At 43.6% G+C, this 27,294-nt stretch overlaps 1 protein-coding gene across 7 annotated transcripts in view; it reads right to left on the bottom strand.

Annotated features, from left to right (window-relative positions):
* Nucleotides 1-854: 854 nt before the first annotated feature.
* The window catches only part of EZH2 (enhancer of zeste 2 polycomb repressive complex 2 subunit), a 63,070-nt gene continuing 36,630 nt past the window's right edge, over nucleotides 855-27,294 (bottom strand). For 5 of the 7 annotated variants that reach the window (XM_082631988.1, XM_082631985.1, XM_082631991.1 and 2 more), the window contains 16 exons: nucleotides 23,268-23,388; nucleotides 21,926-22,066; nucleotides 20,872-20,974; nucleotides 20,165-20,328; nucleotides 11,435-11,526; nucleotides 9,774-10,011; nucleotides 9,039-9,208; nucleotides 8,480-8,574; nucleotides 7,515-7,555; nucleotides 6,975-7,100; nucleotides 6,028-6,206; nucleotides 3,983-4,078; nucleotides 3,307-3,388; nucleotides 2,347-2,427; nucleotides 2,137-2,221; nucleotides 855-1,174 (listed from right to left, as the gene is read on the bottom strand). In XM_082631988.1, coding sequence (XP_082488114.1) covers nucleotides 1,114-1,174; nucleotides 2,137-2,221; nucleotides 2,347-2,427; nucleotides 3,307-3,388; nucleotides 3,983-4,078; nucleotides 6,028-6,206; nucleotides 6,975-7,100; nucleotides 7,515-7,555; nucleotides 8,480-8,574; nucleotides 9,039-9,208; nucleotides 9,774-10,011; nucleotides 11,435-11,526; nucleotides 20,165-20,328; nucleotides 20,872-20,974; nucleotides 21,926-22,066; nucleotides 23,268-23,388 — 1,875 coding nt within the window. In that variant the 3' untranslated portion in view covers nucleotides 855-1,113. The remainder of the gene's footprint in view (nucleotides 1,175-2,136; nucleotides 2,222-2,346; nucleotides 2,428-3,306; nucleotides 3,389-3,982; nucleotides 4,079-6,027; nucleotides 6,207-6,974; nucleotides 7,101-7,514; nucleotides 7,556-8,479; nucleotides 8,575-9,038; nucleotides 9,209-9,773; nucleotides 10,012-11,434; nucleotides 11,527-20,164; nucleotides 20,329-20,871; nucleotides 20,975-21,925; nucleotides 22,067-23,267; nucleotides 23,389-27,294) is intronic. The other 2 variants (XM_082631989.1, XM_082631986.1) reach the window with 1 other exon arrangement.

Here is a 27,294-nt window from a genome sequence, read left to right on the forward strand (position 1 = left end):
CTGGGTGGAGCGTGGGGACAGGACATCCCAGCAGGGTGGCAGAGAAGACACGGATGACACACAAGACTAGCCCCCAAGGCTGGGTCTCTTCGCTGCCAAAGCCAAGGGGCACATGAACTGTATGCCGGGACTCAGGTGGCTATGGCTTGTGCGTGGATGCGGTGGAAACCAGTCTTGTCAGCGTTTGTGTAACTGCAGAAGAAGGTGAGTTTTGACTGAGCTTCCCGTTTAAGCATTACCATGTTATAAATCAATGAAAATTTACCAAACTCTAGAATAGAAGAGGCAGCTACACGCCCGGGCTGATGACAGCCATCTGGGCTCTCCCACCACAACGGCGTCACTGTGCCACTGCCGCCTGGCCTGAGGAGCAGCACCCGCCTCCTTGGGACGTAAAAGGGTGTTCTTATTCCTTCTTCGAGGAGGTATGAACCTAGTCTGGCTATATCCCCGTCATATCTCTGAAGGGCTGTATCTAGACTCGTGGAATTTAGAGCTAGATCGGTTCTCAGAAGTTGCTTCGTCCAATTGTCTGTTGTTTCACATGGGGAACGAGGCTTAGAGGGTACGTAGCTGCAGGCCTCTCAGCAGCCAGGGACGCGCCCCACCCTGGTCTCAGATGCCAGCAGTGAGTCACTTATTAAATTGTAACGTGTATTATTGGTAGTATGTTTACATGTAGGCATATATTTGTTATATTTAGTATTAACTTGCCTAATAGGCAGTATTAGTGAAAAGCCAAGATTTCAGTAGGATGGCTACTGGAAAACCAAAGGAGCTAAATGTTTTTCCCATTAGACTCAGTCGTCTTTTTCCAGCTGGGGAAGCTGTGTGACAGATGACAACGACCAGGAGAAGTTCAAGTATTCTTTATTCAAAGTTGAAAAATGTACCACACTGCATTATTGCAAAAATTCACTGGTACAAAACACTTTGCAGCTGGTGAGAAGGCAATAAAAAGTTGATTTTTAAACTCATTACTATAAATTATTCTTACAGTACTTAGCAAATTCAGAATTTCAAACTGCATTTTCTTTTTCTAAATCGCCCACAGTACTCGAGGTTCCTGAAGCTAAGGCAGCTGTTCCAAGAGGAGGGGGGAGGTAGCAGACGTCAAGGGATTTCCATTTCTCTTTCGATGCCCACGTACTTGAGGGCGTCAGCCTGGCTGTATCTGAAACAAACAGCAGGAAAAAGGGGTGAGTACCCTCCAGCCCGGGGTGAGATCCAACACAACCAAGTCTGCTTAGTTGAGTGTGTTGCACTCACGTCCCCGAGGAAAAGCACACACGCATCCTGTTACACAGCTGCACCATTGGGCCTATTCCAGTTGCAAATGGACGGAACTGGTAGTACAACCCTTCCCCAGTTCTCTCCCCAGCCAGCCCTGTGCCCCTGAAACCAACCGCCGGCGAAGGCAGGCCCGCAGCGCAGTGTTTAGGCCTAACACGGGGAAGGCAAAGTAACTGCGATGTGGCGGAGCCCTGACTTAGGCCCTTAGTCAACAAGGCCCAGGAGCAACCAGAGCTGGTCACCCCCCAAGCCCCTTGAAGAAAGAACAGGACAGAGGCACCTGCGGCCGCCGCCGCCAGCTGGAGCCTACCGCGCACCCGAAGGAAGGTCTACCAGCTGCCCCTCACTCAGAGCTGGGGGGGCTACAGCTTCGTAACCTCCCACTAAAGATCTGGGTAGATCTCACCTTCAGCTGTGCCGCAGTTTGCCACTGAAAGTGGCTACACGCGGGCCCTAGATGACGACAACTCAGCACTCAAGAAACAGCTTCTGGATGGGGTGTACAATCAGCCACAGGATTGGTTTAACTAGACAGTCACCTGAGTGCACTCTGTCAGTTTATCCCCCCGAGCTTGACAATATAAACTGCCAGCCGAGGGCCTCAGCTCAGCACCCTGACGGCTGGCATGCCTCTTCCCGCAGAAGGGACCCCCAAAGGTAAAATCGGAGCTTCTACACTTTTAAAGCACTACTTACTTGTATAATGGAAACTACGTCACCACGCTCCCACCACTGCCCACGACAAATAACGACCAGAAAACTCTGTCCCTCCAACGACAGAAGCCCGGAGCTGGACCAGGGAGAAAAAGCCCTTGATGACTCTAGAAATGTACTGTTACCAACCTGTAATCAAAAAACAGCTCTTCACCAGTCTGGATGGCTCTCTTAGCAAAAATCCCTATCCTGTGATCGCCGTTAACCATCATCACTGCAGAGAGAGACGCCGGGGTCAGTGCAATCGGCCCGGGAGAGTTGCTGACCATTCAGGTAACAAGTGTCAACCCCGAACCACTCAGGTCAACCTGCGGCAGCTCCACCTCCGGGGACACCTACCTTTTGCATAGCAGTTTGGATTTACTGAGTGATTTGCAAAACGAATTTTGTTACCCTTGCGGGTTGCATCCACCACAAAATCTAAAGAGAAAAAATAAGCACAATCCAGTAAACAATTTCAGCTATAGATCAATAAACAAAGTTATTGTGATTCTGGAAATACAACTGGTTATACTTCTTCAGGGTTTGCCTTCAAAAGCAAATCATTCAACCAACTTCACCTAGTATGAAATGACATTTGGAAGAAAATGTTCTCTAGGTAAAAATTCATCAGTGATTCAAGGTTGCATCAGCTATAAATACGTATTACTGACCAAAGCATGGCAAAAAAAAAAAAAATCTGACTAAATTCTTCCCTTCACATTTTAAATTATATTAGTTTTTTTCATTATTACCATTTATGGAGCACATTCATGAAAGAACCCACTCTACTTGCTTCAGCTGAGAGGCCCCCTGAGTAGCTTGGGTGTGAAGTGCACACTCCCAGCAGTGACCCGACTACACCGTAAGTTTTCCACCCAGGATCGGCATCTGCACACGCAGCACCCTTTACCCTCACAGTCCTCTGAGGACCCCCAGGGACGCTGTGGAGACGCTTCACGAGGCCGTGCTCCACACCCTTCCCAGGTCAGAGGCACTAACTGGAGGAGGGGGGCCCAGCCGACTGGTGCCTGTGCCAAGAGGGGCACGAGGAGAGCCAGGCAGTGAAGCCAAGGAGCAGCTCAGGGCCGGGGCAGCGATCACTCCCTGCACACACAGCCCCCCACGGCTGAGGGAGCCTCCACCTCCACCCCCAAGTTACACTCATCCAACCTGCCTGGCTTCCCAGCAAACAGCCCAGGCCGGGGCTCCTTCCAACACTGCAGACGCTGGGGGCCCCTAACGTCGTTTCTGATACTCAAGCCGCCAGAAGGGCCCGTGCAACCTGGGAACCAAATGCACTCTAATTCATCAACATACCATTGTTCAAGTTGAAGAGAAAGCTGCACATGTATTTATCATATACTTTCCCTCTTCTGTCTGCTTCATCTTGAGAAATAATCTAAAAGGAAGGACATGGGGGAGGTTGTTTTGCATCAGGTGAGCCTGGTAGGAGAACACACTCCAGCTCATCAGGAACAGTTGGGACCTTGAGGATGCTCAACAAAGAGTCACTGTGGCCAGTTTCTCTCTTTGTCAAAAACAGTGATATTTTAAGGACTCTAACTTAGAAATACTGAATACTTCCACATTTAAAGTAACTATGCTTGGAGAAAGTGATGAACAAAAGTCTTTTTACTCAGTACAAAATACAAACCAGGTGGGTTAATCGCACAATGAAGCCAGCCCCAGGGTTTTTCCTAACTTAGGTCTTTATCAACTAGGCTGTGGATCAAGCAGGACAGACTCCTCATTTTAAAGCTCTTGTTCTCCCCCTCGTCCCCAGGTGATAAAGGCTAACTGTGACAAGGACTGAAGCCGTGTAGCTTAACTTCCAAACAAACCAAACCCACAAGCCCAAGCTGAAAAGGCATTTTAAATTCACTTCTAATCAAACCCAATGGACTTGCCCAATGAAAATCGGTGCAAGGCAAAGTGAGTACAGATGACGCCACGTGAGCATCCCTCTGTCTGTAACTGGGCGGCTCTGCCTTACCTCTCCACAGTATTCCGAGATGAATTCATTTTTCTGTACAGGATCTTTGATGAAAATCCCCCAGCCTGCCACATCAGATGGTGCCAGCAGTAAATGCTAGAGAATAATAAACACAATCATAGAATCAGAGGAGAGTGAAGCCGGACAAATCAGACCGTGGGATGACCAGGGTAATTCGACCACAGGTGGGGGAAGGGGTCGGCTCCCCCACGTTACCAAAGGGCTTGACAAACTGCAAGAAGCACGTCTTGGTTTTTGTAAATCAAGTAGGGCCTAAGTATCCTCTGTCTCTCTCAGAAATACGACGTCACCTGTGCTGGTGCGGGTCCCTCCGACTGCGGTCCTGGCACGAGGCCTCCGGACGTGCTGCACCACTTGCTTCCCTGCCCGTCCTTCAGCCCTTGACTTCCTGCAACGTGCCTGTCACACAGGGACCCCTTGCCCCCCGCACCTCCCCAAGGCAGCCTCTATCGCCACCTCCTCCAGGCCCGCTCCCAGCCCCCAGGGGGCCCTCTCCTGGCTCTTCACCAGCTTTTATTCCTTCCAGGGCGCTTTTCTCTCGGGCGCGTCCTCCCACGGCCCTTCCTCACGACAGCACGAAAAGCCCCCACGAGGGGTGGCACGATCCCATGGGCCAGCATTCTGTTCTTAGCTGACGCCAAGATGACTGATCATCGCTGTCGCTTCTACCGTTAGAGTCTGTTTGGCAATGAATCCCTGACTTTTCATCGTGGCTCGTTATTATGCTTTCATTCCAAGTATCCTCGTAGCCTTGAAAAAGACTCCCGGATCCCCCAGGTTACCGATCTATGTTTGTTCTGACTCAGCCTACACTCCCTGTCAGGGAAGAATTAACCAAGTACCTTCCCGACCAGCTAAATACTGTTTAGCAAATGAAACCCCGTTGGTAAAAAGTTTTCTGTTTTAGGAGGTAAAAGATGTGTAGAAAGGCATGTCGCCATTAGGATTATCCACTTTCTGAACAAACTGAAGGAGGCGTTTTTATCATACAGTGGGGAAGTACGGGATTGAGGGAGAACTGGGAGTTCTCGGGGCTGAACGGGTGTCCCTGGGAAACCACGCCAGCATCACTGTGACGTGAGGACCTAGAGTAAAACCGTCTGAACAGCCAAAAAAATAAAGCCACTGCCATAAACAGAAGTTCCAGTAGAGTAGGACCACAGTAGTACGATCTCAGTTACATTACACACTAGTTCAAGACCCTAAGAGATGAGCGTGCCGCGTGCACACGGGGTGGTCACTCACAGCACAGGGTCCAGGGCCAGAACGCCTGGCTGAGTTCCTGCTCCTTTCCTGACAAGTCTCAGAACGTTGGGTTTAATGATTATTCCTAACTCAGGGAGTTAGGAAGACTCATGAGTTAATACACAAAGTGCTTAGACCAGGGCCTGCTCTATATTAAATAATAAATGTCAGCTATTATTATAAAAATGATTAATTGAAGAAATCTATCGTCTACCCTAAAAACTAAGATACTACCCTAAAAAACTAAGTTTCTTTTGGTCAACAATAAACTCCCTGGTTGCAACAAGTCAAGTGCATGCAATGCCCAGGCTTCAGTTATATAATTCCTGCCTGTGTTATTTTCAAGGTTATTATAGAAACAGGAACTAATAAGTCTGCAGAAACTACCGTGGGAAGTCCCATCTTTTACTCTGTGCAAAAGGGAACCCAGAATACTATTTGATAAGAATGGGTCTCTGTTCTGACAGGAACACCACTGATTTGCTTTAAGGAGACCAGATAAACCACTTGTTCTATTAACTAAACTTAAAAAGAAAATCAAATCGCCTATTAAACAACTGGAAAAATACCTCTTACTCAAATCTGATACAATTAACAGCTGCTTCCCAGAGTTTACTGGTTCATCCTATATCAAACTAAAGTACTCTACAGAAAAATGAACCATTTTCCTTCTGTCAGCTGTACCATTCAATAATCACTTTTTTGCCCCAGCTAAATGGTCTCAGACTATCCTGACTTTGACACTTCTCGGAAGCCCACCAACAATGATCACGCCCTACCTTCTTGGAGCCCCGCTGAATGCTACAGTTCTTGCAGGACACGTTTTTACTGTCCCAGTGGTCAGCAGCTCCACAAGTAAGACAGAGGTCGGGGTCACACTCTCGGACAGCCAGGTAGCACGGGCACTGCTTGGTGTTGCACTGGGCTTTGCAGCGGCATCCCGGAAAGCGGTTCTGACCTTCAGAGAGATGTTCTTCGTCAGACGAAAACCTTGCCTAATGGTGCAGCTCAAGTCTGGCGCTAAGGCCCTGACTAACGCACGGAGGCCTCACAACAACTGTATTATCCCATCGTACACGAGGAAAGGGAAGTAACAGGAAAGTTAAAGCTGTCCATACTGAAGTAGGTCACTGAGTTCCTGTCTCCCCTTTTGTTTGTTAGGTGGCACGTGTACTTACAGTTCTTTGATTTATAAAACAGGTGCGAAGGAAGGATTTGGACTACGTAGTATCCATGGATCTCAACCATTCCGACAGAGTTCTAGGTACTTCCTTGGTATCCAGGCTTCAGTGCAGTTTCATTAAATCACTACAATCACTACCCTGATGCTACACATTCCTGTATTCTGAAGACTAAACCCACCTAACTCTTAACAGTTTCTGGTGTCCAAAAAGTATTTGGGGAGCTATTTCTAGAGTCCCCTTCCATTCTGTGTCAACTCTACTATGATTTAAGTTAAATGATCAAGGGGGGAAAAAATAAAAGCTCCTTTAACCCACATTCGCCTAAGCCTGCCCGCATACCCGCGTCAGCCAGGAGGCTGGCTGGATACAGGCCCAGCGCCATTCCTGGGCACCAGGCATGCTCGTGGCGTAAGTGAGTTTCCCAAAGGGAGCAGCACGCAGGGGCTGCCGTGTGCTTGTGCCGACTGAGGTTACAGTTTTAAATTGCTGACCAACAGCCTATTGAATTCTCATGTAATCACATCAAGACAACAAATACTTACACTCTGAACTACACTGACAAAACTTTTCACAGAAATTCTGTGCTATCACACAAGGGCACGAGCTGTCGCAAGGCTGCCGCGGGTGGTCACAGGGCTGGTAGTTGTAAACATGGTTGGAGGAGCCGTCTGCACAGAGACAACGGCACCACGTCAGTCCAGAGAGCGGCGAGGGGAGCACACGCCCGACAAGCACACGCTTTTCCCCGTGGCCCTCCGAGCTTAGCGGGTTGTCTTTCCGTGTCCGCAACATCACACACACTGTTTACAAAGAGGTCCGCAGAAATGAGCCCCACCCGCCAAGAGCTCGGGATCCCCGGGGCCCTGTCACACACACCGCAGTCAGGTTCCCAGAGTCGTTCTCCTCTAACCGACTGGAAATTAATCAACAGACGGCCTCCATTTAATGCGCTTCTGTGCATTAAACTTCAGTGCACCAAAGTCGGTTATATCAGAATATCCCAAACTCTAATCCAATTACTATTCTAAGACATGGGAAGTAAACCCTGAGCTACTAATGAAGCTGAACGGAAAGATGCCAACCCTTCTTCAGCTGTATCTTTCTGCAGTGTGCAGCCCACAACCTGCAAAACACAAAGAAAGAAAACATCATCCTCATGACCCTGGGGCGCACAGTCAGTCACATGTCAACAAACGCAACTTAAACGGGTCAGCCTGTGCCATGAATGCAGCGGGGCTCTTAATCCAAGTAACTATGAAAGAGGAGTCACACGCCCCCCAGCTCACACCTGGCACAGGTGTGGAGCAGCATGGGAACAGCTTAAGGGCTGTGGCCTCAGAGAGCCAGCCCGGCCACCTGGGGCAGGTTTATTCTAGTGTGGATGATACTGACACAGCATACCTGCTCTAATTCCTGGAATCTTGCATCATTTCAACTGAGCTATATGGTTAGAAATAATCCAAGCAAAAAATGCAGAAGCATCTACTAAAGCCTAAATTAAGCTGTAGACAATTTTTGAAGCATAATTTAGATGTTCCCTTACCCAACACCCAACTATGTTTCTCCCTAAAAAGAAAAAAAGGAGCGGGGGTGGTTACAGCAAGTAGTCCATCCAGCCCCCACGCATCCGAGTCAGCCTGACACCTTCACTGCCCCCGTCACTGGCTCACCCAGGCCGATGGCAGGGTGGGCTTGGAAAACTCAGGCTCCTAGAGTGAAAACCGGCCCGGAGCTCACAGCCTCCCAAGATCCACACACGAATGCCAAGTAAGGGTCTATGCAGCCTTCACTGCAGAAGCTACTCAGTAGTTCTTCGTAACCAAAATGTGGCATAGTAATCATAAAATTTTTATGACTCAACACACCAAATCTCCTGACCGCCACTGTGCTCTTACAGAAAAATGCCAACAAATGCCCATGGAAACAAGACCCCACAGGTCTATTTCTGAGGCCACTTAAGCCTCTTTCCTAATGGACGGAGTGGAGCCGCCACAGCCCTCATGAGCACCCTGCCCGCAGTGGCCTCCCCATCACGCGGCAGACTCACCGGTGTTTCCTCTTCTTCTTCCTGGGAGGGGTGTCAACGTCCTCGGCGGGGGCCGGCGCTATGACACTGGATTCTTTGACTCGAAACTCATACACCTGACAAGAGGCAAGGTCACAGGGCCGTGAGGACCGTCTATTTAAGCAAACCAGTCTCCTGCTCATTCCCACCAGAAACTATTTGTCCTGTGACGCTGCTGCGATTACACTCTTATTGAGAGTCATGAGGCTAAATCTAAATTGTTCCTGGTTTTTAAAACCCGTCGCCAGAATTCCCTGGTGGTCCAGTGGTTAGGACTCTGCACTTACACTGCCAGGGACACGGGTTCGATCCCTGTTTGGGGAACTAAGATGCCATGTGCCGTGCAGCATGGCCAAAAAACAAATGAACAAATAAGATAGAACCCATTGCCACCTAACCTGAAACATCTAAAGTTGAATGAGTAATTTCCTTTCAGTTCCCTCTCAGTGAAAAAAAATTTTTCATGAACGTTCGTATGTTTGGACAGTGACCACATATTTCTCCGTTTGAAGCTGACAGTATTTTTATCAGCCACGCTTACCTGTCGACATGTTTTGGTCCCAATCAACCTGGCGATGGCACAGAAATTGTCGTAGTACGTGCCGATGAGGACCCTGAACATGGAGGCCTCAGCGCCACTCCACTCCACGTTCTCGGGGGGCTCGGCGTTGGGCTTCATCTTTATTGGTGTTTGACACCGAGAATTCGCTTCTACGAAACCAAAGTTAAGCAATGGTCAAGAAATAGCAATGGGAGGAAGGAAAGGGAAAGGGAAGGAAATATCAGTAAGCTTTTCCCCCATGGAAGCCATGAGAGCGGGCTCCCTTTAACTCAGCCTTCTAAACTGAAAGCAAACGGGGTTGCCCTACTCTTATTTATGGTGTAATAATCATAGGGCTGAAAAGACAATCCGTAACACATTAGTCAGTGGTTCTAATCCTCTCTCCTAACCAAAACTACCCACAGAGCGTCGAGAATATTCAGCTGAATGATGAGAATTTCACCATGCCCTTGTGAAAGCTGGAAAAAGGAAGGTGACCCAAAGAGTGAAAATAAACTGGATCGTCAACTTGCAAGTAACCCAGACAGATCAACACCACAGGCGAGGGCTGGGTGTGGGCCCGAAGACAGCAGGAAGAGTCACAGCCACACAGCTCTGCCCCTGGGTTTCTCACCGCGTCTATAACTAACCAACTGAGGGAAGTAACACAACCCGAACCTTGACAGCATGAACCCTGCGACCGGCAGGAAGAGCCCGTTACCAGGCGCGTCTCACCCGAGGAGCTGGAGGTCTCGTCCTTCTTCTCCTCCTCCTCCTTGTCGTTGCCCTCCCCTCCGGTCTCGGTCCCCGCCTCCCTGTCACTGTCCGTGTCCTTCGACTCGAGCACGTTGGTGGTGGGGGTGCCGGGCCTGCTGTTGTTGGGGAGCCGCCCTCTCCTGCGGCCGCCTGGGCGCTTCGGGGGCGTCTTTATCCGCTCGGCAGTGAGGGCGGCAGCAAACTCCTTCGCGCCCTCCTACGAAGGGGGAAAAGTGCAGACATCAGGGTAAAGTTCTGCAGCTCATTTTGGCGGAGGAGGAAAAAAAAGGATGGCGTTGGCACGTTAGTCAAATGTATCACCCTATCCGGCTTTCACAAACAGTTGCACATCTACATACAACTGTTTTCTATCTGCTTTTGAGGGTTTGAAGACTTGCGAAAGATAAATATGGCTTCCGTACAGTGCCAGAGCAGCATAAAATCAGGCAAGACGGCTCTATATTAACTGATTATGAGTTAAAATACAAATATACTTTAGGTAACAGTCTAGTTAAAAGTGAATTTTAAGAGGAATCACACATCTAACGTGCATCTAAAGTCACACCTTCCTATTTCAGGGTTTCTTAAGCCAACACGTCCCTTTCTAAGGTAATATTTAAAGTATACAAGAAAAAAACAAAACATGTACACATACTCCGTTCTGTCACTTTCCGCCTTACAAGTAAAACATCCCATTTTTTTTTTCCCCCTGTGAGGGATGCACAGCCCCAGGAAGACATGAAAGGAACTCGACAAACAAGGCGGTGAGGGTTATATTCTGCATTACCAGGTGTAACAATCCAGTCTCGGAAAGTATACAACAACGGGAAGGGCGTGGATTATAGAGATACCACAGACACATTTTAGATGAGCCAAATAAAATTCTGCCTTGTAAGGAATATTATAAAACAGTGCTCAAGAATTCCATTTTTAGTGGCAATAGAAGGGAGAAGTCTGAGAGCAGCCAACAGTTTTATACTTCATTCTACAAAAACCAAATTGCTTAAAAATAGGATACCTTCTGCAGGTGCCATTCAATGAATCTTCTGTCCAAAATCCAACAGGCAATATATACCCATTTAGTTCCTAGGTAGGAGTGGCTTGGTTCAAAGAGGGGAAATGGTAAAAATAAGATAGTACCCGTAAAAAACAACTTTTCTACCTCATATTTTCCTAAACCCTTACCTTTTCTCCATCATTTAAAAAAAAAAAAAAAAAAAAAACCATACAAAACCTCTCCAGGACCTATATATAATATAGCTCAACTACAGTGGGTCTACAACTCAAAGAAGGGCTATGGCTCTGGGCAAGGCTCAGAAACTACTGCACTTCTGGGGTTTAAAAGGGTCCTCTGTGCTTCCCATTCTCATAAGCTCTGTGGAGGTACAGGAGGCCTGGGTCCTAAAGACCTCCATACGCTGCTGAAAAGACTAACAGAGATAAAGAATAACACGAGATAACGCAAGACTAGAATGTGCAGTACGTAAGCACTACCAAGAAATGTGACTGAGAAACCTCTGCTATCATATGGCCAATGAAAGTATGGGAACAGTGAGGTTACCTCTGACTTTACAGACCTCACCGAAGTTCAAAATTAAGACTTCTCCAATTCCCTCTGGAGCCCCGCTGCGCACGCTTACCAAGTGTTGGTAACACTGGGGGCCGCAAGGCTTGTTGTCCAGAGCCGTCTCCGTGTTCTTCCGCTTGTAAGTGTTGGGTGTCGCATGAAAAGCTGAGAAATAAACATAAAATATCCAAACACAACTAACATTACTTTTACACATAAACATAACATTACTTTTTCATGTCTCCAGTTCCAAAGGAGAAAGTCAATTACTACATTACATTTTGCTAATAATGTTTACATTACAGAACTTTCCTTCAAGCTCTTATTGATTTTCCACAATGTATTCTCCTCAGGTCTCCCCCAGAACACCTGAGCTCTAATTATAAACATTTATTTGAGTCTTTAATGTCTCCATAGAAACAACTGATGTATCCTCTACATAGAAATCAGACTTCCTCTTTTTACAAAAGAATTCTGACATCTACAATTTATCGATTTCCAAAGAAAGGTCAGCAATCAGCTTGTCAAATGGGGGAGTAGAATGGGACACCAATTGTTAAAAACCAGTTTTAAAAGATAATGAGGACAGCCTCGGAATACTACAAGTCAATTTCTTTGAATCACACACAATTCAAGAACCCAGGGGGAGCCTGCACAGTCAGCACCCTTTCTGCAGGAAAATACAATGGTCAGATAAAACAGGTTTTAGAAAGATAAAGTGTTTGAAACTTAAGATTCCCAAATAATATAACAGAAAAATTCAAACTCCAGCACACCGGTATACTAACAAAGTATGAAAGCACAGCAGTGTGAGCTTCAGACAACTTGGGGAAGCTTGCTTACAGTGTATAAAGGCAAATACTAGAAATGCCCTATTCAGAATTACACAAGATGAAAATTAATCTGGATAAAAACAAGTGACAGATTCATGAAATAAATCATTTCTAAAATATTTGTAAAAAGCCATACTTCGGTCTTCCCTGGTGGCGCAGTGGTTGAGAGTCCGCCTGCCGATGCAGGGGACACGGGTTCGTGCCCTGGTCTGGGAAGATCCCACATGCCGCGGAGCGGCTGGGCCTGTGAGCCATGGCCGCTGAGCCTGCGCGTCCGGAGCCTGTGCTCCGCAACGGGAGAGGCCACAACAGTGAGAGGCCCGCGTACCGCAAAAAAAAAAAACAAAAAAAAACCCCATACTTCTATCCATAGAACTTAAATGGGAAGACAGTGATGAGGGAAGGAAGAAAAAGTTATGTTTTTAAAATAGAAATTCAAGGCTCAGATTCTGTTTCAAGTATGTGAGTTGGTTTTTCCCAGAACAACAGCCTGATACCATATGACTTATTTAGCACTGAATTACATTTTGCACAGGTGAAGAGCCCTAAAATACAAAGAGTGAGCACTAGAAGATTAAGGTCACATAAGCAGAAGGAATTACATCCATCCAAAAACAAAATCGTCATGAGCCAGAGGCACATCCTGACTGACACGTTTTAGGTGAAACTTGTTTTTAGTTTGGATGTCTCCTCTAGTACGTACTATAGTTAGAGATTGATATTTTTGCCCCAATTCACTGAAGAAGACACACATGTATCTGTACACACACACATACACAAATGAGGACAGCAGCCTCTGCTGGTCGTGAGACAGAAGAAGCCTCTAAGTCAGGACTAGGTAACAGTATCAGCATCATAAGCCACAATTATACAGTCTCCAAGGTAAGAACAAATTCAGGCCATAAAGGAAAAATTAGCATGCTAATAATAAAAGTACTTAAAATTTTAAAGTACCATTCTTCATCTCACATTGCATTTAGCTAAAGAGAGAGAACTATTCTTACAACTAGATTTCCTTCAGCAGAATTTCCAACTTCAATTCTTTAGGAAAACTAAGTATATAAAGAATTCCCTCTTCTAGAAATGTCTTGACTATTTTTTTAACATCTTTATTGGAGTATAAATGCTTTACAATGGTGTGTCAGTTTCTGCTTTATAACAAAGTGAATCAGTTATACATATGTCCCCATATCTCTTCCCTCTTGCGTCTCCCTCCCTCCCACCCCTCTAGGCGGTCACAAAGCACCAAGCTGATCTCCCTGTGCTATGTGGCTGCTTCCCACCAGCTATCTATTTTACATTTGGTAGTGTATATATGTCCATGCCACTCTCTCACTTTGTCCCAGCCTTCCCTTCCCCCTCCCCCTCCCCGTGTCCTCAAGTCCATTCTCTAGTAGGTCTGTGTCTTTATTCCTTTCTTGCCCCTAGGTTCTTCATGACTTTATTTTTTTTTTCTTAGATTCCATATATATGTGTTAGCATATGGTATTTGTTTTTCTCTTTCTTACTTCACTCTGTATGACAGACTCTAGGTCCATCCACCTCACTACAAATAACTCAATTTCATTTCTTTTTATGGCTGAGTAATATTCCATTGTATATATGTGCCACATCTTCTTTATCCATTCATCTGTCGATGGACACGTAGGTTGCTTCCATGTCCTGGCTATTGTAAATAGAGCTGCAATGAACACTGTGGTACATGACTCTTTTTTTTTTTTTTTTTTTTGCGGTATGCGGGCCTCTCACTGTTGTGGCCTCTCCCGTTGCAGAGCACAGGCTCCGGACGCGCAGGCTCAGCAGCCATGGCTCACGGGCCCAGCCGCTCCGCGGCATATGGGATCCTCCCAAACCGGGGCACGAACCCGTATCCCCTGCATCGGCAGGCGGACTCTCAACCACTGCGCCACCAGGGAGGCCCAAACATGAGTCTTTTTGAATTATGGTTTTCTCAGGGTATATGCCCAGTTGTGGGATTGCTGGGTCGTATGGTAGTTCTATTTGTAGTTTTTTAAGGAACCTCCATACCGTTCTCCATAGCGGCTGTACCAATTCACATTCCCACCAACAGTGCAAGAGCGTTCCCTTTTCTCCACACCCTCTCCAGCATTTATTGTTTCTAGATTTTCTGATGATGGCCATTCTGACTGGTGTGAGATGATATCTCATTGTAGTTTTGATTTGCATTTCTCTAATGATTAATGATGTTGAGCATTCTTTCATGTGTCTGTTGGCAGTCTGTATATCTTCTTTGGAGAAATGTCTATTTAGGTCTTCTGCCCATTTTGGGATTGGGTTGTTTGTTTTTTTGATATTGAGCTACATGAGCTGCTTGTAAATTTTGGAGATTAATCCTTTGTCAGTTGCTTCATTTGCAAATATTTTCTCCCATTCTGAGGGTTGTCTTTTGGTCTTGTTTATGGTTTCCTTTGCTGTGCAAAAGCTTTGAAGTTTCATTAGGTCCCATTTGTTTATTTTGTTTTTATTTCCATTTCTCTAGGAGGTGGGTCAAAAAGGATCTTGCTGTGATTTATGTCATAGAATGTTCTGCCTATGTTTTCCTCTAAGAGTCTTGACTATTTTAGACTTCCAGAATACTGAAAATAATCTTTTCAAATAGACATTTTAAAACACTAGTATTTGAAATACATTATTAAAATATATTTCAAACGAAGTATAATATGAGCGGGTTGGAGAGAAGATTATATAAAATTCCCTGATCAGGAAAATTATCAGATGGAAAATTAAAGCAAGATACTTAAAAGTTTCACAAAAATAAAAGAACATGGATATTAAGGGCTTTTTTTTTTCTTTAATTTCAAAAGCAACTTAAAGAATTTTGGTGCAATATCTTATCTAAAGGTTTTCAAGCAAAGGTAAAAGACTTATAAATTATAATATACAATTCTAGCTATGCTCTAGGCCTGTATTGGAGATTAAAGTCCCTCTAATAGAAAAGATCCATGATCAGATACCAAGCTTCTGGCCCAGATGAACTGCCAATCCCCTGCCATCAGAATATCTTCCGGGACTTCCTTGGTGGCACAGTGGTTAAGAATCCGCCTGCCAATGCAGGAGACACGGGTTCGAGCCCTGTTCTGGGAAGATCCCACATGCTGGGGAGCAACTAAGCCCATGCCCCACAACTACTGAGCCTATGCTCTGGAGCCCGCGAGCCACAACTACTAAGCCCACGTGCCACAACTACTGAAGCCCACGTGTCTAGAGCCCGTGCTCCACAACAAGAGAAGCCACAGCAATGAGAAGCCCGCACACCACAAGGAAGAGGAGCCCCCACTCGCCGCAACTAGGGAAAGCCTGCGTGCAGCAACGAAGACCAAACGCAGCCAAAAATAAATAAGTCTGTTTTTTAAAAAAAAGAACATCTTCTTTAGAGATAAAAATGGCAGACACCCCTAACATCTAAATAACAAGTGAGGCCCAACATCAGTGAGGCTGCCAGCACAGAAATAATAAAAACAGTTAACATCCAAAAAAGGCCTCTTTCACAATGAAGTTTTAAAAAGTCTCCCTTAAACAATGAGTTAAAGGAAATACAAAACATTCCCTCAAATTCCTTTAAAAAAAATAGTAATAATACCAAATATCGGAACCTAAAAGTTGAAACAGTGCTCTAGAGACAACTCACTGTGTTAAATACATACATCCAAAAAAAGAGGAAAGAATGAAAATGACACAAACATCAGATTCACAAACAGAAAAAACTAATACAGTAGCTGATTCTCTGAGGGAAAAATATACAAAACAGATTTTCTGAATAAAATATATAAACCACTTCTTAATCTCATCAAGAAAAAAAGAATGAAACACAGAAGAACAATCAAAGAAATAAAAGAAATTAAAAGAATTATTAGAACTTGCAGATCAAATTATACAAATACACTTCAAAATCGGAATGAAACGGGTAATTTCCCAAAACTGATCCAGGAGCAGTAGGAAATGTATCTCCTGGCACCACTATTACTTAACATGCACTGAAGATACAGTTAGACAGGAGAAGGTAAAGTTACAAGGATTGGAAAGAAAACAAAACCATTCATAACTACAGGTAATTACAGCTGGAAAACTCAAAAGAATCTATGCAGAAACCATCACAGACAAGGAAAGCACAGTAAAGTAGCAGGGTATGAAATATACACGATACCAGGGAAAAAGCCCAACACATTTAATGCCTAGAAATCATCTTACCAAAGAATGTAAATACAAGAAATACGGGAAGAAAATCAGAAAGCTTATTTTAAAGGACAAAAGGAGACTTACCACATAGTTAGACATACCCTTATTTTAAATTGTCAATTTCCCCTTAGATAATTTATAAATTTAATGAGATTCCAATAAACATACCACCTAGACTTTTTTGTTGTTTTTGTTTTTGTTTTTTGCAGTACGTAGGCCTCTCTCACTGTTGTGGCCTCTCCCGTTGCGGAGCACAGGCTCCGGACGCGCAGGCTCAATGGCCATGGCTCACGGGCCTAGCTGCTCTGCGGCACGTGGGATCTTCCCAGACTGGGGCACAAACCCACGTCCCCTGCATCAGGACGCAGACTCTCAACCACTGTGCCACCAGGGAAGCCCCTAGACTTTTTTTTTTTTTAATTAGACAAACTGGTTCTAAAATGTATATAGAAAAACAAGAATGGCCAGGAGATCTCTGAATAAAGCCCCTGGACAGACAGACTCAAGGAACGGAACCCAAAGACCAGAAACAGACCCCAGCACCTGTGGTGACAGGGATGAAGGCAGCGGCTCAGGGCAGCCCCAGAGGTACTTGTCAATAGATGGCGTGGAAGGAAGGAGATATATGGGAACATATGTATAACTGATTCACTTTGTTTTAAAGCAGAAACTAACACACCATTGTAAAGCAACTATACTCCAATAAAGATGTTAAGGGGCTTCCCTGGTGGCGCAGTGGTTGTGAGTCCGCCTGCCGATGCAGGGGACACGGGTTCGTGCCCCGGTCCGGGAAGATCCCACATGCCCCAGAGCGGCTGGGCCCGTGAGCCATGGCCACTGAGCCTGCGCATCCGGAGCCTGTGCTGCGCAGCGGGAGAGGCCACAACAGTGAGAGGCCCGCGTACCGCAAAAAAAAAAACAAACTGGAAAAAAAAAAAAACACTGCAACTCATCTCAAAAAAACTAATTTCCTGACTATATAAAGAGCTTCAAGATATGAAAAAGACCAACGAAGCCAAAAGGATAAAAATAGCTCAGAGAGGGCTCCCCTGGTGGCGCAGTGGTTGAGAGTCCGCCTGCCGATGCAGGGGACATGGGTTCATGCCCCGGTCCGGGAAGATCCCACATGCCGCGGAGCGGCTGGGCCCGTGAGCCATGGCCGCTGAGCCTGCGCGTCCGGAGCCTGTGCTCCGCAGCGGGAGAGGCCACAGCAGTGAGAGGCCCGCGTACCGCAAAAATAGTTCAGAGAAAATACAAATCTCTTAATCATACAGAAGAAAAAAATGCAAATTATATTATGCTAAAAAACATTTTACTACTTCAGTCAAAATCAGAGTTTGTTTTTTAACACACTCTATCGGCTGGGCTCTGGGAAACAGGCACGCTTACTTTGCTGGTAGCCCTTTAAAGTGGCAGATCCCCTATGGCAGGTAGTTTGGCACTCTCTACACAGAGTGGCCCAGGTTAACCTGCACTTGTGGGAAAAGACGTACAGGTCCACCACGCAAGGTTACTCACTGTGGCGCCATTACCATAAATGTTGACCTTTGGGGGACGGGCTCAGTAAGTTATAGGGCCTCCTACAGCAGAAGACTATGCAGCTGTCCAGACAGGAATAATATCTACAATATTAAGTCCAACAGGGAAAAAGCCTGGAGAGTATGGCACCATTTGAATAGGGTGGTTGGGAAAAGAGAGGAATGTATTTGTATTTGCCAGAAGAAACTACAGAAAGACACAGAAGAACTAACAGCAGAAGTGGTTTACCTACAGGGGAGTGAGGATGCGGACAGGAGGGGTGGGGGATTTCGCTGGATGCCTTTTAATGCTTTTTTGAAATGTAAGTCATGTGAATGATGATTTTAAAAGTAACAATAGCTAAACACATGCCAAGTGCTATTTTAAGTATTTTGCACGTAGTAATAAATTTAATCCTCATGACAGTTTATATTATTCCCATTAGACAAAGAACAAAAAGCACAAAATACTATATTTAACAGTTATGTTTAATAATGTATTTAATGACTTCTTTTACCTAAGAAAAATATATAGTGTGTGATATTGTGTCAAAGTCAGTGTAAAGCAATTAAATGCCTGTAGACTATGTTAGGGCTACACTATGAAGAGCCTGGCTCTAGTGGAGCAAGAGGGAAGGGTGGGCACAGCAGCGCTGGACCCGCATCTCCCACGCGCTGCAGTGAGCAGCCCACCGGTCAGTCCCAGAGAACCAGCTTCATTGAGCACAGCACTCTTCTCGTCTCCCCGGCATGAATAATGAGACGACGAGCAGGACTCAAGACCGGAACAGCACAATAAAGTAACTCTCATAATGATGTTTACTAGTAGTATCCTCCTGCCTTGGCTCATCTGTACAAAAAGGTCCATCAAATGCTACATCTATAAACAACAAATTGGAGGGACCATTGCATGGACTCCAATGAAAGAGCTCCCACCAGCTTTTTTGCTATAGTGATATCTGAATGCAGTTTACAGTATTCTGAAGAACTGGACATTATCTTATAAAATGATCATGTGTAAAGGGGAATTAAATGCAGTTCAAAACAACTACTTCAAGGCCTGTGTAAAGACAATGCTGCTAAGCCCAAGTAAGTAATCCTACAATGTCTGGAGTAACAAATGGCTGGCTTCTACGGATTATTACAACTACCAAGTCATCAATTTAAACTAGATTAGGAGCACGGACAACAGCTGCAAGGAGATACAATGATAATTCAGAAAGTCTACTTCAAGTTTTTCTAAGTTAAGATAACTAAACCACTAATACTTCACACACACACACACACAAACACACACAACCATTTCCAGACCTAGATACACATCACGTAACGAATTATGTGCTGCAGCAAACATTAAGTAGATAGAGCAAAAACTCAAAGTAAGGCAAGATGTAGCTGCTTAGGCAGGCTAATTAACATTAAGAGGTACCACTGGAAAATGAGGGAAAAAATTGTAAAAGGTGAGCACAGGAACTCTAAGAGGGCAAAGCAACATGAACCCATTTAGCACAGAGACAAAGGTGTTATGCCACAGACGGTCACACAAAACTCTAATGTGGAAAAAGCTAACCTACATTAAGTAAACTCTGCTTAGGAACCAGGAGGTATGAAATATACTTTCAAAAAACATGCCTCAAAAGTAGCTGGTACTTCCTAAATTGTACTTAAGTTCCAGTTACCTGGAAATTTTACTAAGAAACTTCATTCCCCAGCAATGTCAGAAAAAGAAAGTAATGTCATATGTACCATACGTAAATCTCATTAAGAACATGTCATGCTTTACCTGTATTCAAATGCAGGTGTTTTTAAAAGCAATGTATTCAGAGGATGCCCCCCCCACCAAAAAAAACAGACTCGGCACTAAACAGACAAGAATATATATAAACACCTTTTTAGCCAACTTCTTATTCAACAAGTTACTCATCAGTATTGGCAGTGTTGCTCTGGGCCATCAGCTAGTTCACAGTGTTTTATTATAAAACAATTGTTCGGTTAGCATTTATGGAAAAATCACTGATCTGTATCCCAGGTTAGTGGGAGACGGCAGTGCCAGCTTAACGTGTGCAAAAGACTTCAGAGCAACCCTTAAGCAACAAATTAAACAATAACACTACTATGATCCTAACGTATTTTTCAGTCGTAACTGCAAGATTACATGACAAATTCTAGTGGTAATAAATGACGCTTCCCAAGTTGCTTTAACACATAACTCCACAACAAAGACAGAACATGAAAACGTCCAAGACGTGCACTTACGATGTAGGAAGCAGTCGTATTTAAAGCATCGCCTACAGAACAGCGTATGAAATGAGTGCAAGCTCTGTTCCCTCTGAACAGACTTGGCGTTTGGTCCGTCTATGTTGGGGGTACATTCAGGGGGAAGTGCACCTGGGAGCTGCTGCTCAGTGAGTTCTTTGTACCTAACAGTAACCAAGAAAAACGGAAGTAAAGGGGAAACAAGAATTACAGTTTTGAAAATAAAGTTTCTACAAGATTTCTGTGTATTATTTTTGATGTTTGTCTTGCCTAAAACACACAAAGAAGTTTAGCCTACAACAATCTTTATTTAAATGAAGAGCCAGTTAAACATTATGCATGGTATATCAAGAAACGAATTCACTGATGTGATTCAGATCTGTCATGAAAAATGTTATATTCATTAAAATGAAACATCAGCTGCACTAAAATTTCTACAGGCGTCCCGAGAAATTTCCTCTTACACGCATTCCTGTGTGTGTACGTATGTGTGTGTGTACACATGCGCGCACAAACTTATCCCATCTACCATAAATGGAGTACAGGGTACCAGATACATACACGTATTAGTTCAAGTATCTTGCAGATGTTGGAAACACACGAAGTGGGGAGCTCACTGGCTACGTTAGTTCCATTTTTTCTAAAGAACCAAAATGGTGAGTTAAATACCATACGAGGCAAAACCATGGCCAAAGAACAAATCTTACTTTTCCTTTAGCTCTTCTGCTGTGCCCTTATCTGGAAACATTGAGGAAATAGCTTCAAAAATTTTATCAGAAGGAAATTTCCGAGGTGGGCGACTTTCTTTATCTAAACAGGGAAACGTGAAGGGAAAAAAGAATGAAAGTGAACAAGCCTGCCAGTCTTTCATTTCCTTCATGCCTAACAAAGCTGATTTTCCAGGAAACTGCCAGCTCTATGTTTCACTTACTTCCAGCATATCTCACAAGGATCTGGGAGGCTGGTGGGCCAGACAAAATTCAAACTCAAGCGTGGAAAGCTGCAAGTGTGCCGGGAGGCAGAGAACCAAGGCTGTGGTCCCGGCTCAGCCCCTAACTGACGCTGCGGCCCCGTCTGGCCACTGACCCACTGTGGCTGTAAAATGAGGAGCCAGGTGATGACTAAGGCGCCTGTTATAAAAACTGTACGCTTCTTTGAAACTGCAATTTTTCCCCATATTCTTCTATGCTGTCTTAATAATGAGCTTTGTCCGGTCTTCACCAACCGCCAAGCTCTAACTTGGGACCCTCTAATTTTCTGGCAAACCGTAATTAGTGTAGCAGTTAAAACATATGCTCTGGGGTCAGTTAGAGCTGGTTCCAAACACAGCATTTTCTGGGTTCTGTTTCCTCCCAATACTGTGATCTTAAGTTACTTCACCTCACTAAACCCATCTCCTCAACTATGAGGTGGATCTGATGATAAAAGCCACCTCGTGGAACATTATGAGAATTAAATGTGTATACGCATATAAAGTGACGAGCACACAACTTGTTCATAGTCAATGATCAGTATGCTATATATATGTTATATAATGATTATGATGACTGCCCAGGGAAACCCCCCAAAAAACGTTCTTTTGCTAGCCAAGGGAAATAAAGACAAGTGCAGGATGAAATGTTATAAATAATATTCTAATTTTGATTATACTACCACTGATATGATATTTAACAAAAGAAAAAAGAAGGAAGATTTACCTGTACTCTATTGTTTTTGAAAAATGCTGTAATGGCTACACGCAAATGTAACAGACAGACGTACCTTCTCGGTTCTCCTCTAGATCTTTCTGTTTTTCTTCTCTTTCGTCAGGATCATCTCCATCATCATCATCATCATCATCATTGTATTGACCAAGAGCATTCACCAACTCCACAAAAATTTCATCATTTATAAACCCACATTCTGAAATTCATCAAGTCAAATATCAGAAATACACAAAAGTTCACGTATGCTTTTGTAATTTGTAAGAAACAGCTGGAGCCTATCAATCAGTACCATAGCACTATTATTAAAATGCGGTGAGGAAAGATCATTTTCAGGACTGGCCTGAGGCAAAGTCGGAAGTAGTACTTATCCTCAACACCTGTCATTTTCACAAGTTTCCAGTGCCTGCTACCATAGCCTAATTCTCTAGAGACTAACTATGGCCTTCACCTCCTTCCAAACAATGCATCTGCCAGACCTTGCTGTCCACTCCTGACAAGAACATATGAGGATGTTACACGTTACCCTCCTGCCAGGAACTTTAACAGGGTCTCCTGTTAAATCACCGAAGCTGTGATTCTAATGACAGGATTTCAGGTCCTGTGGTTGCCTAGCGGGGAAGGTATTTTTGAACATAGGGCCTTTTGGAGCCCATGTCACATAAGCAGAAGCCCTATTCCTAACTGATTTTATTGCTAAAGAGTCTTAAAATCTACATACACTCAAACAATTCTATTTAATTTACATGTTATTGACATCACAGTTTGTTATGACCAACTATGCATAATTTTCAACTGGCAAGCATGATCCTTCAATGTAAAAATCGTTAGGGTGCTGACATATATACAGAATCTAAAAAAAATGGTCATGAAGAACTTAGGGGCAAGATGGGAATAAAGATGCAGACCTAGTAGAGAATGGACTTGAGGACACAGGGAGGGGGAAGGGTGAGCTGGGACAAAGTGAGAGAGTGGTAGTGTACATATGGACATATAAGCACTACCAAATGTAAAATAGCTAGCTAGTGGGAAGCAGCCGCATAGCACAGGGAGATCAGCTCGGTGCTTTGTGACCACCTAGAGGGGTGGGATAGGGAGGGTGGGAGGGAGACACAAGAGGGAGGAGATATGGGGATATATGTATACGTATAGCTGATTCACTTTGTTATACAGCAGAAACTAACACAACATTGTAAAGCAATTACTCCAATAAATATGTTAAATAAAATAAAATAAAATAAAAATAGTTAGGGAAAACACTGAAAATTTTTGGCTTGTGAGCCCAGGCCAGTACAGCAATTTTAATGTAAAAAAAAATCTCTTTCATACCTATGTTTTAAAAAAATAATAAAATATCAGTTCTCTGGCCACTTTTCCAAGAGAATAAACACATGACTCACCTCTATCCCCGTGTACTTTTCCATCATAATTTTTTATTAGTTCTTCAATGAAAGTCCCGTCCTGGTCTAAAACTTCATCCCCCATATAAGGAATGTTATGTAAAACAGTTTCATCTTCCACCTAAAAGTAAAAAATATTTAAAGAGCAGGCTTATCCTAAGTATCAAAATTTTTTAAGAGTAAATGTAATATAACTGATATACAACAATATTTTTTCATAAGTAGACGTCTGTACCCAGTTCTCCAGATCTAAAATAATAGACATCCAATTCTAAGAGCCACAAAGAAGTAAAAAACCCTTCACATCAGTAAGCATATCTGAGAAAACAAACTGTTTACAGGGAAATAATTTAAGAAAAAATACTGTATTACCTAATCTAATATGTCATCAATCATTAAAACTTACCGTTATTTTATTTTATTTTTTTTTGCAGTACGCGGGCCTCTCACTGTTGTGGCCTCTCCCGTTGCGGAGCACAGGCTCCGGACACACAGGCTCAGCGGCTATGGCTCACGGGCCCAGCTGCTCCGCGGCATGTGGGATCTTCCCCAGACTGGGGCACGAACCCGTGTCCCCTGCATCGGCAGGCAGACTCTCAACCACTGTGCCACCAGGGAAGCCCCAAAACTTACCGTTATTTTATGTACCTCTAAGAAAAGAAAAAATGCTGCAAATTACGACTCATCATCAATTTTAATACATGCCTATTTCAGACGTTTCAAAGTTTTCTTAGGATCGATAAAATATGGTTTATCAAAACCAGCGAGGGCTTCCCTGGTGGTGCAGTGGTTAAGAATCTGCCTGTGAATGCAGGGGCCACGGGTTTGAGCCCTGGTCCAGGAAGATCCCACATGCCGCGGAGCAATTTAGCCCATGCACCACAACTACTGAGCCTGTGCCCTAGAGCCCATGCGCCACAACTACTGAGCCTGCGTACTGCAACTACTGAAGCCCGCGCGCCTAGAGCCCACACTCCGCAACAAGAGAAGCCACTGCGAAGAGAAGCCCATGAACTGCAGCGAAGAGTAGCCCCCGCTCGCCTCAACTAGAGAAAGCCCGTGTGCAGCGATGAAGACCCAATGCAAAGACAAAATAAGTAAATTTATTAAAAAAAGGATATTCCACAAAAAAAGAACCCATAAATAACCATACCCCCAAAAAAGGAAAAGGAAATAAAAACTAATGTAAGTAAGGATTTCCAAACTTCACTTGATGATCTAATTATTAAGAGACATTCAACATAATAAAATTGTAGGCATATAAAATATCGATGGTTCATTAAAGTTTATGCCAAAAGGATTTACTCTTATTCATAAAAGAGAATTGTTACTCTACATGACAACATAGTTCACTACTAAGATGAACAAGATGCATATCAAAATTGATAGTACTAATAAAGATGACAGATGAGTTTATATCACCTTATCAACTCATATATTATATTGGAAGACAACAGGGAAGAAAGAGGGTGCTAACATAGCAGCAAAGAGCCAATCAAAGAAAAGTTCAGAGAGAACAGAGTAGTTAAGAAACAAGGGAGGGCTTCCCTTGTGGTGCAGTCGTTAAGAATCCACCTGCAGTGCAGGGGACATGGGTTCAAGCCCTGGTCCGGGAAGATCCCACATGCCGCGGAGCAACTAAGCCCGTGTGCCACAACTTCAAGCCTGCGCTCTAGAGCCCGCGAGCCACAACACCTGAAGCCCACGCGCCTACAGCCCGTGCTCCACAACAAGAGAAGCCACCGCAATGAGAAGCCAGCGCACCACAAAGAAGAGTAGCCTCCACTCACCGCAACTAGAGAAAGCCTACGCGCAGCAATGAAGACCCAACGCAGCCAAAAATAAAATAAATAAATAAGTAAATAAATCTATTAAAAAAAAAAGAAACAAGGGAAAGGAAGCTGATATTCATGGGGGAAGAGAATTTTCAATAAAAAAGTTAAAAGATAGTAATTATAAGGACATGAAAAAAAAAACCAATTCACAACAGAAGGATGTTTTGGGCTTCCCTGGTGGCGCAGTGGTTGAGAGTCCGCCTGCCAATGCAGGGGATGCGAGTTCGTGCCCTGGTCCGGGAAGATCCCACATGCCGTGAAGCCGCTGGGCCCATGAGCCATGGCCGCTGAGCCTGTGTGTCCGGAGCCTGTGCTCCGCAACAGGAGAGGCCACAACAGTGAGAGGCCCGCGTACCGCAAAAAAAAAAAAAAAAAAGACATGAAGTTTCTGAAGTCCATATCTAAATATGGAGACTAAAACAAGGATAGGTCTAAGTCTTAAGAGGCCTTTGAACAAGGTATTGGTTAAAAATAGAATTTCAGAAAGATAATTCTGATAAACAGAATGGACTGGCTAAGACTGACGGGAGGACATGGCAACTATGTCAAGTGTGCAGTGCCTTAGGCTGGCCCATGATCGACGGGGAGGAATATGCCGGCAAAAGGCCGTGACACACACACGGGACTGTCACGTAGGAGCAGGCAGGAAACAGGAAGAAAAGGGAAATTTTTCAAATTATTCCTGCATAACAAATTTAGGATAACTGCAGAGTTCTTAAAGATAATGGTACCTTAGACAAACAAGGAAAAGGGAAACTGGGAGAAAAAGTGCATATGGGGTATAAAATGAAAATTTAGATGTTAATGTATTTATTGCTCTGTTCAGGGTCAAGCTTATATACAACTAATGAGTCTAGCTGCCATCACACCTCACCTGCACTAATCCCATTTAAACTGGGAGAGTTAATTATTTTGGACACAAGCTAAAATTAAATGACAATTGGCTATTTTGTCTTCCCAATTATAGCCATATAACCTTTGCACCTCAAAATATATCCTAGCCATAATAAAGACAGCTTGCCTGACCTAGCTTTCGTCACCAGCAAAACCCATGGATGATTCATAATATTTACTGACACCTTTGGAGGGGGAGATAAATTAGGAGTTTGGGGTTAACATATACACATTACTATATATAAAATAAACAACAAGGACCTACTGTATAGCACAAGGAACTATAGTCAATATCTTGTAATAACCTATAATGGAAAAGAATCTGAAACAATCACTTTGCTGTACGCCTGAAACTAACACAACAGTTATAAATTGACTATACTTCAAATTTTTAAAATGGTTTAAAAAAAAGAAGTAAAATTTATTGACAACTTTAAACACTATATGCTTTCAGAATTACAGTCTGTGAAAATATGAACCCTCCCAGAAGCTCCTGCAACATGATTCTCAAACAAAATGTTTCTGAATAAAGCCTTAAACTCACAAAAATACACAATGGCAAAAAGAGAATCTGAAGTTTGCCTTTAAGCCTCCACTGCAAAATTTTTAAGAGCAAAGTTACTGAAGACATTAGAAACATCTATTTATTTAAAAATCTAGCAGGTAATTCTCTAAAGCAGGCTCACCAAGGACTTCCATCAACACTGTAATAGCCCTATTATTTTATATACCAACTAAGTAATAAAACTATGTATTTTTAATTTAACAACACAAGTCAAGAATGCATACTCAGATTTCTCCTTTGTTCCATCCTCCTTCACCCTACTTCTATAAAGAATTAAATACTAGCATTTCATTACAAAAGCTATTGTGCCAGTGTTATCTGTGGAAAAACGCTTAACCTTGCCCTGAGAATATTTCATAGTGTACATTATTATTTAATAACATGCTGCCTAAAATTGTTTTAAATAATACGTTCTCAATTAACAAAACCTCAAAGTCAGACTGAGATTACAGGATACTGACTAACATCTTCAAGGATAAGAACTATAAGCTTCATCTTTTAAATATATTTTAAATCCCAGGTATGGCTTTTGCTTGATACTTTTCCTTTGGAGAATATTTTAACTAGAAAGGACTAAGAAAAGAGCAACATCAACACTGAAAAGGCTTAAAAATACATATATTAATTGGTTTAAAAAATTACTCTAAGTACTCCCATTTCGATAGCTATTTTTACTTATACTATCTTCACTCACCTTGACAAGAAAATTATCTATGCTTTTTTATTTAAAAGA

This window comes from Mesoplodon mirus (genome assembly GCF_964341445.2).
Source record: "Mesoplodon mirus genome assembly, chromosome: 9".
Classification (NCBI taxonomy): domain Eukaryota; kingdom Metazoa; phylum Chordata; class Mammalia; order Artiodactyla; family Ziphiidae; genus Mesoplodon; species Mesoplodon mirus.